Here is a 16,164-nt window from a genome sequence, read left to right on the forward strand (position 1 = left end):
AAAAGAAATATTTTAAAAGATTACATGAAGTCCTAAGGAAAACAGACTAATCAAAGGCAAAAGCATCGAGGCACAAGTCTCAAAAGAGATCTGTGCAGTTTTGCCATTTGTTTCTGTTGCAAATCAGCAATTTTTAGGCAGGAAGTTAGGAATCGCAGCTCTTGGCTACGGCTTAAATAAAACTCTAAATTAGTTAGGGAAAACATCTATAGCTCCAATAAACATCAAATTATATTGAAGTGCAAAAGCAATACCATCAGAAAAATGAGAAACAAACACAAGGTTGCAAGAGAACATAAAACAAAAGCATCAAACTAACAACACACAGATACAGTAGCTAAAAGTACACAAAGAAAAATTAACAGAAAGGTAGCCTGAAATTCCTTCTCTGATGTAAAACTACCCCAGGTGTCAGGGCAATTTTAGCATCAGTAAAAAACTGTCAAGAACTGCTTTTTCCTCCATATGTGTCACAGCTTTTCAGACCCTTCAAAACAAACCAAAATAAAAAAAAATGCAGGGGAAAACTATTCTCACAGAAAGAAACACCAGTGAGATATCAATAGCCCATAAACTTTTTGACTTACAATTTGCAAATGTCTAATGTTTGTCCAGAAGGGGGGAAAAAAGACAATAGAAGAAGCAATTTAATGACATCTTTGTATTTATTTAATGGATAGATTTTATTATTTCAGTAAGTCTGTAGAGGTGGAGGGAAGATCATTGAAAAACACCACCATCAGTTAGGCAGTGTGCACAGTCAACAAAAGTAAATTACATTATTTCTGTGCACATTCAATTCATTATTTTATCTTAAGAAATTGCACATGCATGCCTTACATGCTTGAAGACATCAATAAGTGAGAAGACTGGATATGATCAAAGCCTTTTATAAGCATTTATTATGTAAGTCACTCCACTGCAGCATGAAAAAATACCCACCTGAGTTTAGCTAAAATGTAGTTTAGGTGAGTATATTTAGAAGTAAAATCCAAATGTAACTACTGTCTGTATTTATGTACATTCTGTTCATAAGAAAAGAAGCGTAATTCAATTCACAATATGCTTTACGAAATCTTGGGGTGGAGACAAGGGAGCCTCTCAAGCATCATACATATAAACCAGATTATCAAACTAAGATTCCATCAGATGGTGCTGAAGTAACAGAGAGAAGTATTTAACCACAATAATGGCAGACAGAAGAACAACAGCCACACGATTTCCAGACTAGAGACAATATGACAGAAGCAGGAAGGTTCCCACTTTTAAATCATTAGGTAGCCTTTTTCTTCCTTTCCAGATCTATGGTCCACGGCTTTCTCAACATTCAAGATATGTTATATGGGATTTATAAGAAATAAATTAAAAAAATAATAGGGCATCAGTTCATGATGTATTTCAAACAGTTCTTCTTTTTGTGATTAAATAGTATAAATAAGTTATACGTTGCAATGGAAGCTTTTAAATAAAAAAGTGATATAACTACATCTCAAGACTAAAGCTGAGACTTCAGTAAAGAATTCCTCTATTTTATTCTGCTGACAAAAATCGGTAGTGAAATCATCTGCATAAAGTACTGTTAAAGCACAAACTAAAACATAGCTTCCAAGAAGCTATACCACAGTTATCCACACAAAACTTTTAACGAGATCAACTTCATCAAGATATCCTTGATACAGCTAAGCAAATATGAAAAGGCCAATTATAACAAGCTTGGTTACACTCCACCTTAGTTAAAAACATAACAGAATCTATTTACCTCCATATACAATTCCAAACTGACCGGAACCCAGAACTTCATCAGCAAATATCTGGTACACAGAGCTGATATCCTAATGCATGAAGAGGAGAAATCATAAGTATCAGGCATACTCAAAATGTTCAGTAGCATATCAATTAGTAGTAACTAAGCTGCATTTACATTTTATCTTAAAATATGTAAAGAGTAATAGCATTACACTCAAGGGAAGAGAAGAAGAGACTTTTCATGTAGTGGTTCCACTTAACCACACTGACTACAGATATATGTTATAACACAAACTAACAACTGTGTCAAGCAAGTAGACTATAGAATACCTCCTGTTAGGTACATAATATGGTCTTGTCTAGTGGCAACACCAGAGTGCTGCTTTCTCTGTCATAAACTGTTACTATCAATCACTTTAAAATAATCAGACTAATAAACACCATGCACGTGACTCACCACATTCTCCTGGACTTGGCAATTTGAAACAGAGATGCTTAGTGATAAATCTTCTGCAATAAAGAAGAAGATACAACAGAATAAGAAAATAGAAAAGTTAGGTTTTCGATAGCAAAAAATGACTGACTATAACCCAATCAATGATTTTTATGGCCTGGAACTCAAGCTTCACGCACTGATTAGATGAACAACCCTGGGAGTTTTGCTGAGATTATCTGCCCATTTCTGTCACATCCTTAATTATAAAAATGATAGAACGGTATGTGAGTATGGACAATAGAACTGGAGAACAAAAAGCAATAACAGTGTGGCAATTGTATCAGAGTTCATTCAACTACTAAGAATTTCTGGTAGTAATAGGGAAGAAGGAAGACAAGAGGATTAGGTGGATCCCCTATAGTCAAATGTGTGTGACTAATTTTGTATACTTTGATGCTACACCAAATCAGTAATGTACAAGAAAAGGAAATAAATCAAGCAAAAAATGTTAACAAGACCTGACAGAAAAAAAAAAACCATAGCATAAACAAAGGTCTTCAAAGTGTTTCACAGATGCACGAAATAAGTATTACCAATCCTTAGAATTTAAAGCACATTCAAGAAGCATAATTTTCAAGTAAAAGCACTAAAAAAGGGGGCATAATTTCTTTTCAGCCTGCAACAGATGATGACATGAGGCTTTCATTATATAAAGAGCAGTAAGATAAGCAGGCAAGAAAAGGTATATGGAAGCAGAAAGTACCTTTTTCCTTCGACTTCAAGATGGAGGTCAGGCATTTCAGATAAACAGAAACCTACTATTTCTTATGTTAATTAAAAAGAAAAATATCACTTATGAGGTGAATGCAGAACATACTACAGATTTTGTAAAGAACTTTCATCACCCTCGGAACAGCTTTGTGCTTCAGCAAGCTTATTGATGATACAAAGCTGGGAGCAGTAGCTGGCACACCGGAAGGCTGTGCTGCCATTCAGCAAGACATGGACAGACTGGAGAGTCGGGTAGGGAGGAACACAAGAGGAAGTGTAGAGTCATACACTTCAGGAGGAATAACCACACTCTTCAGTATAGGTAAGGGGCTGATGTTCTGGAGAGGAGCTCTGCAGAGAAGGACCCAGGGGTCCTGGTGGACAACAGGTTGGCCATGAGCAAGCAGTGTGCCCTGGCAGCCAAGAAGGCCAATGGCATCCTGAGCTTCACTAAATAAAGCATGGTCAGCAAGTTGAGGGAAGTTATTCTCCCCATCTATTCTTCCCTCATTAAGCTACATTTACAGTACTGTGTCCAATTCTAGGCTCCCCTGTTCAAAAAAGACAGGGATCCCCTAAAAGGAAGCCACAAAGACGACTAAGGGCCTGGAGGATCTCCCATGTGAGGAGTGGGGCTACTCAGCCTGGGGAATAGAAGACTGAGAGGGGATCTGATTAATGTTTATAAATATCTAAGGGGAGGTAGGAGGCGAATGGATGAGGCCAGGGTCTTATCGGTGGTATGAAGCAATAGAACATGGAGTAATGGTTTAAAACTTGATCACTGGATGTTCCATACTAACATGCAAAAGAACTTTATGGTAAGGGTGACAGAACACTGGAACAGGCCGCCCAGAGAGGTTGTAGAGTCTCCTTTTATGGAGATATTTAAGACCCGTATGGATGCCAACCTGGGCAACCTAGCATAGGAAACCAGCTTTAGCATAGGAGTCTGACTCAATAATTTCTTGAGGTCACTGCAATTCTGTGAACACATACCCACTTTTTGTCACCAGTGCTTTATCTCAAAGAAAGTATAGACTTAAGATAGGAAATAATAATTGTTCTCAAAGAATTCTGAACCTGCATCTGAAATGCTAATTGGAATTACAGCTATGCACGTGTCTACTGATTACTGCCTCCTGCTTGAAGTTAGTCAGGTCTGTACTGGAGTAATACGCAACACAAGGGAAAACAAGAAGAAGGCATACAAAAAAAAAGCTACTAAGGGAAAACTGTTTCAAGCTCACTACAGTTTAACTAGAAAAAAAAGTGAATATAAAGTTTTTGAAACCATTTATGAGAACGCACTGAACATTTCTCCACAGATAGCTACAGAACACAAAGTATCTGCGTCCCCTCTTTAGGCAGGGATTGAGTTACTCCCAATTAATTTTCTGAAGCCTCTGACACACACATGAACAAGGGCTGAAATGCTGACATTCATGAAGAAAACACTCATGTCAGAATTTAACATCTAATTTACACCAGGTAATAGTTTATGCAAGTGGCTACTTTTCTTTTAATCTCCTGTTTCCCATTTCACCTCAGAAACATCATACAAAGAAATATCCCATCCCAAACGCCAGGCAAAGTGTCCATAAGGATTCCTTCCTGCGAGTCAGAGTGGAGGAGTACCCTCATTACTAACGACTTGCTGGCAAAAACATGGCATTAACTGACTAGCTGGACATTCTGACACTACACATTCCCTGCTGTTCTACGTATTTCAAGCATTAGTAATGCCCCATTCCTGCTCTGTTCTACTCATTTAAGAAAACGTATCTGAGGATAAAGGATAAAAAAAAAAAAAAATAAGGTTAAAAAAAAAAAAAAAAAAGGTTTTGGAAAACATAATTGCGGTCAAACGTCTCTCATGGACAGTAGGCCTTCAGTTTTAAACAGAGTGTGCTTCGGCATACAGGTGTTCAGAACACATATTTGCATATCAGAAGTGGCATTTTACATTGGTAAAAGGCCTGTTACAAGCTACCTTACAGCTGTGTTTCTTGACTATAATTAATTAGAAATACAAGCACTTGCATTTTACAGTTTACTGTTTCTGACCACGGTTGCATGTTCAGAAAGTGCCTTTACTGAAGATTAGCATTTCCATGCTCTCAACTGTTGCTGATGCAGAATAATGAGATACCAGAGACAGAGAAAATAATCACAGGATGTCTTGACAGAAAACAAACAAAAAAACACACCTAGGAGAAGATTAAAGAGTAGCTGGAAGATGAAAGGAAACTGAAGAACAAAAGCATAAGTGTCAGTACAGAATGTGCAGGACCGCAAAGGACGAGGAGATATCTGAAGAGAACAATATGTGCCCAGTGGAGTCTTGATAATGAATCCTACGCTAGAGAAAGAAGAGTAAAAAGGGCACAAAAGGAAGAAAATGTACTTTGTATTAGAACTCAGAGCTCAGCAAATATTCTTTCCATCACTACCAACATTTACATTTCATCACTAACTGCCCTCTTTCTCCTTAGCTACAGATCTTTTTTTTGTTGTTGTTGAAAAGCATCCCATTTTTTATATGAATATAAATAACCTGATGGAAAGAGATGTTTATAAAAGTTTATTAGAAATATCTCAACTACGGTCCCTTTTTACATCCAGCAACTACATGGATGTTCATATGATAAATGTTAATGCTCATATGATAAACGTTCCATAGTATGAATTTATGTGGGTAAACCGATTCTTTACTACTACTTGCGACTACAACAGATGAAGAGATTTGCTCATACACCCTCCATAAACTTGAGTGCCACTTCTTAGAATCTTGTGGAAGAATACAGACCCAATTTAGCAGAGGACAGACAAATAGACGTTTCTGGAATGGAATCTCTATCATTTACAGCTTCAGAATATGAGTAACAGTGCCTTGTCTGCCTGCTTACTGTGATCTTTTCCTTGTCCTGCAGCAGTGCAAACGCTAGCTTGAGGAGTGACTGGCATCAAGGCCTGACGAATGGCTTTCTCCCAGCCCTGAGCTACGTCAAGTCCAACTCCGGTGGCAGCAAGAACAGGACTGTGGTGACTGCTGCCATTGTTTTCGCCAACAAAGTACACCATCGTGTCAGTGATGATTTCAAAACAGTATGGATTGCTGCCCTGCACCATGTTTGAAAAATCTCGAGGCTGAGTCACCTGGAGAATTTCTGAAAGTGGAATCTCCTGAAGAAAAATATTAAACATTAAAAAAATGAAAATACATATAATAGTTTAATACACAACTGTTCAGAACTTAAAATGTTTGCAGAGGAATCAAAGCAAATATATCAAAATATCAAAACACCAAGCTTCATCACTACTGACAAAATGTGGACAAATCGTTACCCACCCACAGCTCTCCAAATTCCTCTACAGATACCTAGGGAGCCCCACCACATTTCCCTCTATGTAACCACTAATCTCTACACAAACTGCGTTCATGTTCAGCATGAGACAGCCCATCATCCAGCATACATGTGATGCACAACTACAGAATGAACATTTCCCACAGCACCCATACGTTGTACAGCTTAGCTAGAGAAGAACACGATAGGGAAAAAGAGCGACACATTAGGAAGAGGATGTGGTTGTATAAGCTAGCCAAAAAGTATTACTTCACATTTCTGAATCAACTCTAGAAAAGATTATTTTTTCTTCTGTGCAGATATAAACAATTTCTATCAATTTCTCTACCTTGTCAGTTTAAGAACATGCTACAAAGCAGTATTAGGGAACTGATCTGAAGGAAGGAAAAGCTGCAAATTCAAGCTAGTTGGAGGAGGACATTCCACGTATATGGAAGGGCTTACAGGTGCACATCACTTGCAAGATTAGTGAACAAGCAGGTGAACACTGGGCTGGCATTATGAGGTTAGCAGGCTGTAGCTGAATAAGTTGAAAAGCAAACAGATGTAGAGATAACTGTGAATGTTTCTAATAGCAAAGATAAACGATCCAAGATTGAAGCAGTAAAAAAAGGAGGGGCAAAGGGGCAAGTCAAAGGACTAAAAGCAGTGACAGGATGGAATAACAAGCAAGGAACATATTTTACCAGCTGTGTTTTGAATGCACAGGGCAATGTACAAGTATCAGGGAGGTCTGAGAAGAAGAAACTGCATTGGTCAAGATAGGGATGAAAAGGATCTGGGCAAGTGTAGCTGGGTATACAGAGAAAAGGCTTGATCTTAGAGATGTTATAAAGGAAGAAACTGCAAGATTTGGACCCCCACCCAAAGGTGAAAGACAAGAAAGGGAAAAATCTCGTTTATACATTTGAAGACATTTTGTGAATATTCTACCACTGAACACACTATTATATTTGCAGCATAATATACTTATTGCCAAGCTTCTTTCATATAATGCCAGGCTGCACAGTAAATTTTCCTCTTAAAACTTGCTCACAACTTTCAGTTGTACAGTTGGGAACAAGGAAATAAATAGCAACTTTCAGTTGCTACTTCCATAGAGCAAAAATCCTAGCCTGCATCTAGACTAGCAGCCAGTCACATTCTCTAGTAAAGGTTAAAAAAAAAAACAACAAAAAGCAATAATACATGAGCCAATTCAAGAGAGTAAGGACACATAAAGCATAAGGAAAGGCACTCTAAAGGAGATTAAAATTGAGATGTGAGCAGCTTCTGAGTAGAAGTCTTGGTCTTTTTCACTTAAAAGCTTTGCCTAAATGTTAGTTTGTCACAATTTTCACTTAAAAAGATGGGCAATTAACACAATATTTATTATGCTACTCGGAAGCAGTAATTTCAAGCACATAAAAACCCTTAAGTAAATCAAATGTGACACAACTATTATTCATAGTGAATTACCTTGTAATATTTTGTTCCAGATTCATTTTGAAATAGCGTGAGGCATTTGCTGTCCAGTCTCCAGTAATGTCTTTTTCTCTACAAAATACACAACACAAAAACATAAATTATTAGGAGTACTTATAGCATCCAATTACTTACATGGGAAATTGTTTAAATTAACAAAGATTATCAAATGATGTTACTCTATAGTTCCATCTTAGACTGGATACATGAAAAACACATTTTGGGAACACAGTTATTTGCTTGCCTTTTTTTTTTTTTTAATTCAAGAATAAGCTCATAGAAGTATTTGCACAAACCAGAAGAAAACCATCCCTGACCTTACAGTGACAGTGGTGATAACAGTTATCATCGCCTACAGGAAACCACTACCTACACAAGTTTCACTCTGGGTGCACATGCTCACAACATCTGAATTATTTTCACTTGGCTACAAATGTGAGAGCCACAGTTTCTCCTTCTGCGCCCTCACACCAACACATCGTTGGTTTAAGAACTGAGCGAGTCTAACAAGTTCTCCATTCTTTTGTAAACAGAAAATTCTGGAGATTGGACACAATGATCTCTAGAAGTCTCTTCCAACCCCTCCAAGTCTGTGATGCTAGGTGGTTGAAGAGCACAGTGGCAAAAAAAGAAACAGGCAGATGATGAGGGTCAAGTAGACAATCTATCTTGGGGAAAAGAGGAAAAATTAAGCTAAAAATAAAACTTAAAAAAAAAAATCCATGGAAAAATGTACCGTTGTGCTGAAAGATAAAGTAGAGCCAAGCAGCAGGTCTGCCCTGAGCACTGCTTAGAACTACTCATCTTCTAGCTATTATCTGCCTTTAATTTTTTCACAGCAAGTAGATGATAATTGTGCCTGTTAAGGAGCCTAGACTGAAATCACACCTGTAATGTTAAATATTTACTTCGATTTGTGATAAGTATAATTAGTTAATACAAAACTGTACTTTAAAGACTGCTTGCAATTGTTTAGCTGACAAACACAGAAAGTGAAAATACAGGAGGTACCTTGAGCTAACTATGATTTCAACATAACTGAAATAAACTAAATTCCCAAAGTCCCTCTTCTAACAGACCTCTTCACAGGGACAAAGAATGCAAGAATATTTATGTTGCCATTCACAGTCTCAATGCAACAAACTGGGCTGCATGAGCTCTGGGAACTTTTCAACTTCATACTTTTCTTTCATCTATCAAGAAAAGTCAATTCACTTTCTTGCATTAGGTAATTCTCAGGAATCCAGTTATTCTTATCTTTTCACAAGACAAATACAAAATAAAACCACATAAGGCAAGTTCCTTAGAAGGTTCAATAAACTGAGAGATCCTTACTAGAAGCAATGCAAACAAACAGTGTCAGCTTTGTGTAAAATGCTTGCAAACCCAAGCTAATACAACCAAGCCACAGATCTTTATTCTATTAACATGAAGATAAATAGTGGTTTTGGAAGGGGGAATAACGCTCAATAGTGTTTACTACGAGATAGAACAAACTGCTAGAGGAACAACAGGCTTCCATATCTACGCACCAAACTTACTAAAATATCTCTATCATTGGAATTGTTTCACTAGTCGTCATTTCATAACAGAATTAATATTTTCAGGTAGGTGAAGAAAACCTCCAAACAGAAAGAAGGTAAGTCCAGTGTTTATCTTGGGAGAGCTGAAATCTTGAACGTGCTATTCATATGAGACTGATTAGAGATGCTACTTTTTCTAAATTAAAAAATGCTGTTGGATTGCCACCTGGAAGATTTTTCCACTGCATCACACTTCCTCTTAGCAAACAGTACTAAGTTATTCCAGATGATATTGTAAATCAGAATATCTAGATATGGGAAATAATATACAGTGGCTTAGAGAAATAATTTAAGTTAATGTAGGAAGAAACCAAAGTCACTGACCAGATTGTCTCTACTAGTATAGTGGACCATCCATCCTTCCTTCACCATCGTACTGCTCTTCCTCTTTGTATGCTTGATGGACTGCACAACCCTCATGAGAGGAATATTATTGCTTGTTGAGGGGCTAAAAAAGATTAAAAAGTTAATATTTAAGCTAAAATACAAGAGTACTACAATGATAATGGTAGTGTACATCTAGCCCACAATTTTCAAGAACAGGCACTTACTCTTTTCATACAGTTTTTTCACAGATAGATAATAAGAAATTTAATCTCCCACTAGCTCTTTTAATGCCAGTACTGCAGTACTTGTATTAAATCACAGAATGGCAAAGGAAATGCACTGAAATGAGAAATCTACATAAATCATTCTTTCAAAACAATTACTGCTTGAATCTTAGTCCAGCATAAAAGTAATTAACATCAGCATTGTTACTATTTTCTCTTGCCTAAGTCAACTTCATTATTTCATAATATTACACTAATACAGCACGCTTTCAATTTATGAAAACAAAAGAGTGTTAATTCAAATGATACCTGAAAATTCAAATCAATGTATTAACTTCCTTGCAGAGAAGGATTTGATCATCTAGCATTTTGACAGTCATTAGTTTAACATACAGCTTTCAGTCCTGTTCAGTGTGGAGTGAGCCACCACATTACCTGCTTGATACAACACATCCTACACATGGTGCTAGAAGAAAAATTTGTAATCACATGAAATCAAGAGGAGAATTTCAAAATGAAATGATGCTTTAATACAATGCAGTCACTCTGCAGAAGTGGCTGACACAAGACATTGCACATGCCAGAAGAGAATTGCTTCAGATGCAATTAGAAATAAAAGGAAAAAAATCGACCTAGAAGTGGAACACAGAACGATGCTACTTCCAACTTAGGAAGTCCTTGAGCTATAAATCATTGGAAGTTGCTCTTCCTGAACTATATGCTCCTCCTGTTCTCATACTCTTCCTTACATATTTGCCATGAGACACTGGGCTAAAATTACCTTTGTTTGACCTATTACAATTGCTCTTCTATTTTTAAGAATAACACTAAGAAAATCAGGATGACGCTATTCAGAATAAGAATTTCCCCAGGGACATGGTGGAGGCTTTCAAGATGCAATTGAAGGTAATCACATCTAGGTTCCCTTTTCCTACAAACACTGGATCCTTTGGGGTCCCTTCCAACCTGGTCTGCTCTATGATTCTATGATAATACAAAAATTAAAAAGGCTAAATTTGATTAAAGGAACTATCATTGGAAGTGTTCAAAGCCAGGTTGGGCAGGGCTTGAGCAACCTGATACTGTGAAAGATGTCTCCCCAACAGAGCAAAGGGCGGGGACTAGATGATGTTTACACATCTCTTCCAGCTCTAGCCATTTTGTGTTTCTATGGAACATATATCTGGTAAAGAGATATCCCATCAGTTAAATGTGAGAATCACATCCTAGTTAAAGCAATCAGTTGCCTAGAATAAACTAAAATATAAGTATTAGAGTGTCTCTAGAGTAATTATTTATAGATCGGCACTTGTACACTAGGAATTAAATTAGGCTGAAGTCACAAAAAACTTTCTCACATCTTTGCCTTAAGTCATACGTTTAACCATGGTTTGATAATTTCATTTTATTTATTTGATAACATTCATAAGCACAGCACCTTCCCAATTAGAATGTAACACATGATTTTAATTTACTTACTTTACCACACAACTTAAAGCTGGGCTACTCAGAAACGCTTTAATTGAAATTTTCCTTTAGAATATTGTGGAAGGTACATCCAGAGCACAAAAATTCACATTATGACTTACCTGATGGTTTTGACAGCTTCTTCATCCTTGTCTGTATCAAGGTCAGATGGATCCATAAAGAAGATTTTATCCTCTGGAGTTGAAGACTCCTCAGTATCATCCAGACCCCGACTACAATCACTATTCATTTCACTGCTATCAACCTCCATTGGCAGGTCCAAATCCTGGCCTGGGCTAGCAGGTTCTGGGAGCAACACAGGATGCAGATATTACTTTAGAGAACAATTAAAAAAGGCAAAACATTGTTTCCTAGTTCACATTTATGCAAGTAAACATCACAGCGCAACCAGAACATAAAAAATCCTCAAGACATTGCTAAATGATTCAGAGTGTGCTAATCAACATTATCAATATGTTTTTGTTAAATACCAAAGGAGACACAACCAAAACAACACTCGTACACTGGTACTGAAAGATTCATAGTGAAAATCTCAAGGTCTGAATTTGCATTTCACTAAGTAGTTCTGCTCCACAAGTGATCAGTACATCAATGTTACTCCTTCCGAAATAAAAATGTAAAGGACAAAAGCTATTTCCTGGTTTGCTGGCCTCTCTCCAGTATGTCCACATCCCTCTTTTGCTGGTGAGCCCATATGGAGACACTACTTCAGGTATGGCGTCAACAGGGCCAAGAGGGAACATTATCTCCTTTTCACTTTCAAAGCATCACTGAAATGATCATAGAATCACAAAATCTCAAGGTTGGAAAGGACATAGAAGATCATCTAGTCCAACCATCCTCCCATTACTGTAGCTACAGTAAACCACTAAACTGTATCTCATAGCTCCTGATAATGACAAAGAGACTGGAGCATCTCTCCTGTGAGGAAAGCCTGAGAGAACTAGGACTGTTCAACCAGGAGAAGAGGAGCCTGAGGAGGATCTCATCAATGGATAGGAATCAACACAGAGCCAGCCTCTTTTCAGTGGTAACCAGTGACATGACTAGAAACAATGGGCACAAAACAGAACACATGAGGCTCTGCCTGAATATCATGGAACACTTTTTAACTGTGAGGGTGTCTGAGCACTGGCACAGGCTGCCCCAGAGAGGCTGTGCAGTCTCCAACCCTGAAGATACTCAAAAGGACATCTGAACTCAGCCTTAGGCAGCCTGTTCCAGGTATCCCTGCTCAAGCAATCCCAGCTCTCTCAGCCTTCCTTCACAGAGATGCTCCAATACCCTCATCAACTTCACAGTCCTTAGCTGGACTCTCTCCTGAATGCTCATGCCTCTCCTGTACCGCACTACACTTGCCTATGCTAATGAATGCTAATGAATTAAAACTGAAGTCACCAAAATCTCAGTGAAATCTTAATTCTGAGCAGTCTCAAGTGAAGAAACTGGAAAGGTAAAATAAAAACATGTAAAATAGTCAAAGAATCTTTTTAAGCCTCCAAAGATTTGACAGTATTTGAAAGCATGTTTCTCATCTTACCTCCATTGAAAACCACTTCTCCAAGACAATCTTTAGGTACTTTAGATGCACAGCGTTTGTGACAATTGAATCTGCAATCTAAAACAAAAACAAACAAGACCATGATACCAGAATTTTACTCCTACTCAAGTAGACATGTTTAATCACAACTTCCATCACAGGCTTCAGACCAGATGCATACATTTGCACATAACAGAAAACAGTACTGATGAGATCACCTCCAGAAGGAAATGGACAATCTTGTCCCAATATCTTATGATGATCTGCCAGATCAGTTTACTATGTCAGCACTTTCCCTTACAGGACAAAAGTTTTCTAATCTCTAGCTTTCTTTCTAGTTATTTTTTCCATTATGATGTAATTTTTTCCCATCCTCTAATCTGATCCACACCCTTTTTTTCCATTGCTACTTGTTTTAAATGTGTCATCTCTATCATTTTTCCCCAGCTGCTGCCTAAGATTTGCAGCCACCACTGCACTAGGATCACAATCCTAAATCACGGAGCAATAACACTTTGCAGTAAATCTCAAAGTTCAGCTCCCCCTTTCATTCAGATCATAGATTTAGCCAGACAACAGTGAAGCTCCATTTTCGCCTGCCCTAATTTCCTTGGACATCAAGCTGACAGAGTAAGATACATAAAACCCAATGTGGAGATAGAACATTAACTTGGATGTGTGCCATTTCTGCATTTGAATAGGCAGTATCTGATACTCAACAGTCCAGCACATATTAATAGCATTACAGGAATTTCCTTTTTTAGTAGCATCACCATAATTTCCAACCACATATCTGCATCACAAAGTTTAAACTCCCTACTGTCCTCACTTTTTGAAGCTGACAATTTAGTCCCTTTCTGCTATCACAGAATCATGGAACAGTTTAGGTTAGAAGGAACTTTAAAGACTGTACAGTTCTACCACCGCACCCAACACAAGCAGAGACATCTCTCACTAGATCAGTCTGCTCAAAGTTCCATCCAACCTGGTCTTGAGGACTCCCTGGGATGTGGCATCTGTTATAAATCACAGTAATCAAATTACAAAATACGGGATCTGTATCTGACTTGCTAATCAGAAGCTCTGTGCTTTCCTCTTATACACAAAGAAATTATTGTCTAACCCACTTTAAGTAGCTGAGCAGCCAAACCCCGAGGCCAGCTACAATCTTGTTTAATTTCCAAGTGCCTAAGAGGAAGCATTCAAGAAAACCACCTAACCGTTCTTTCTATAAGCATTGTTTTCAATCTGTATTATAGAATATGGTTACTTCACTAGCCTGAAGGGGGCTGGAACAAACAAGATGGTTCAGATCCTACCAGGGAACTATTAAAAAGACTAATTCGTTTGGATGGACTCATTCATAACGCCCATAAAAACACAATCTCAAACAATTCCCAGGTCTAGTTCATAAATTAGAGCATTCCACGACGTTGTTCCCAAGAAGTAGTTTGCATACAGCCACTCAGGGCTGAGAGGCTAAAAAAATGTGTGTGAGAGTACTGGCCATTTTATCCTAGTTGACTTCATTTATTAACATAGTTATAGCATTAGTCCCAAAGATCAACTCAGAGTTCAAAATCAAGCCTGGAGGAAATAAGAACTCCAAGGCTCTGAGATACTCAGGAACATGAAACTTCTGAAAGACCCCAACCTTTGGGAATGTGAGCAAAAAAAGCCAGTGGGAAACAGTAAAAAAAAAACATAAAAAAGCAGTATGAAAATGTGTTGATTGTTTGATATCAATTGCTGATACACATATAGCACCACGCTGCTTAAATAAACCTCTCTTAATATACCTATTTCTCTTCTACTGTGTGCTCTAAGTGACCTCTTCCAACGTGTTATCTTTGGCATTCACATTTGACAAACTTGTGTGAGAGAAATGAAAAATCCTTACCATATTAACTTTTAGGATTCTCCACTACAGTTTTCTTCCCTGCAACAAAGCTAATAGATCTGTACGATCCAGTAATGAAGAGCCAGAAGAAAAACACAATGTCATAGTTATTTCCTGGGATAGGCAGGAAGGAATCTGAGAGCTTATGCCACGCAGGTGAACATACGTTGAATAAAAACCAACTGATGGAGCCTAATCTAGTTCAGGAAAGGTACACATCTTCATATTTTTTTTCCAAAAGATAATAGTCACTATACTGTATTAAAATAATGTAACAAAAAATAATGAAGTCTTTAGTGATGAGTGCAGAAGACAGACATTTAACAAATGGGAGGATTTCCTGCTTTTATTAATAGCTTAGAATTATCATTGAATTACAGTGCTCCCACTCCACATGTGATTAGATCTCGGTTTTCATAAAAATATATAATATTACCACACTGAAAAGAGGGGTGCCACAATCATTTCCCAAGAGTGCGTTTTTATCAAATATTATATTGCTCTAATTCATACCTGTAGCAAAAAAATAAGCACGTACCTTTACATTGCATTCCTTGTCGAAAAAGGCCCTTGAGCAGCCGTTTGCAATACTGACATATGGTGGGACGAGTATAAGAATGAACAGCAAAGGTGTGGGGAACCTTCACTCTGCAAAGCACCATCTTTTCCATCCAGATAGGACGGCCACTCCAGGAAGGAATCCTTTTACTAGGTTCTGGGCAGCAACGCTAGAATAAAGAAGGTATACACATAGGACTTGCACCAAGAGATTTCAGTCCTAGTACTGACCCCTGAGAAACATCACTTGTCACTGATCTCCAACCATACATTCAGCCATTGATCACCATTCTCTGAGTACAATCTTACAATGAGTATCTCATCCATTGATCAGTCCACTCATCAAATCCATATCTTTCCAATTTGGAGAGAAGGATGGGACTGTGTCAAAGACCTTACTGAAGTCCAGATAGGTGGCATCAATAGCTCTCCCCTTGTCCACTGATGCAGTCACACCATTATAAAAAGCAACAAGGTTGGTTAGATAGGGCCTGCCCTTGGAAACCAAGCATCCCTATCACCTTCCACTCTTCACATGCCTTAGCACAGCTTCCAGGAGAATCTGCTCCATGACCTTCCCCAGCACTGAGATGGGAGCTAATAGGTTAGTAGTTCCCTGGGTCATCTTTTTTTACTCTTCTTTAAAATGGGTGCTGTAGTGCCTTTTCATCAGTCACCAAGGACTTCACCTGATCACCATGACACAATTTAGGTAAGTGGGAAAGACTCCTTTTACCCTTTAGTGAAAGTGGCAATGAA

The 16,164-nt window shown here is 37.9% G+C and overlaps 1 protein-coding gene across 2 annotated transcripts in view; it reads right to left on the reverse strand.

The window, feature by feature from the left end:
- PRKD3 (protein kinase D3) overlaps positions 1 to 16,164 on the reverse strand; it is a 40,728-nt gene that overhangs the window by 8,107 nt on the left and 16,457 nt on the right. The window contains exons 6-13 of one of the 2 annotated variants that reach the window (XM_015857600.3): positions 15,386 to 15,575; positions 12,948 to 13,025; positions 11,509 to 11,692; positions 9,693 to 9,816; positions 7,780 to 7,857; positions 5,863 to 6,139; positions 2,204 to 2,256; positions 1,760 to 1,832 (exon numbers count right to left, since the gene is read on the reverse strand). In XM_015857600.3, the coding sequence (XP_015713086.1) occupies positions 1,760 to 1,832; positions 2,204 to 2,256; positions 5,863 to 6,139; positions 7,780 to 7,857; positions 9,693 to 9,816; positions 11,509 to 11,692; positions 12,948 to 13,025; positions 15,386 to 15,575 (1,057 nt within the window). The remainder of the gene's footprint in view (positions 1 to 1,759; positions 1,833 to 2,203; positions 2,257 to 5,862; positions 6,140 to 7,779; positions 7,858 to 9,692; positions 9,817 to 11,508; positions 11,693 to 12,947; positions 13,026 to 15,385; positions 15,576 to 16,164) is intronic. The other variant, XR_014944707.1, reaches the window with a different exon arrangement.

The sequence above is a fragment of the Coturnix japonica genome, chromosome 3 (assembly GCF_054131305.1).
Source record: "Coturnix japonica strain WE chromosome 3, WE-NBRP24, whole genome shotgun sequence".
NCBI lineage: Eukaryota > Metazoa > Chordata > Aves > Galliformes > Phasianidae > Coturnix > Coturnix japonica.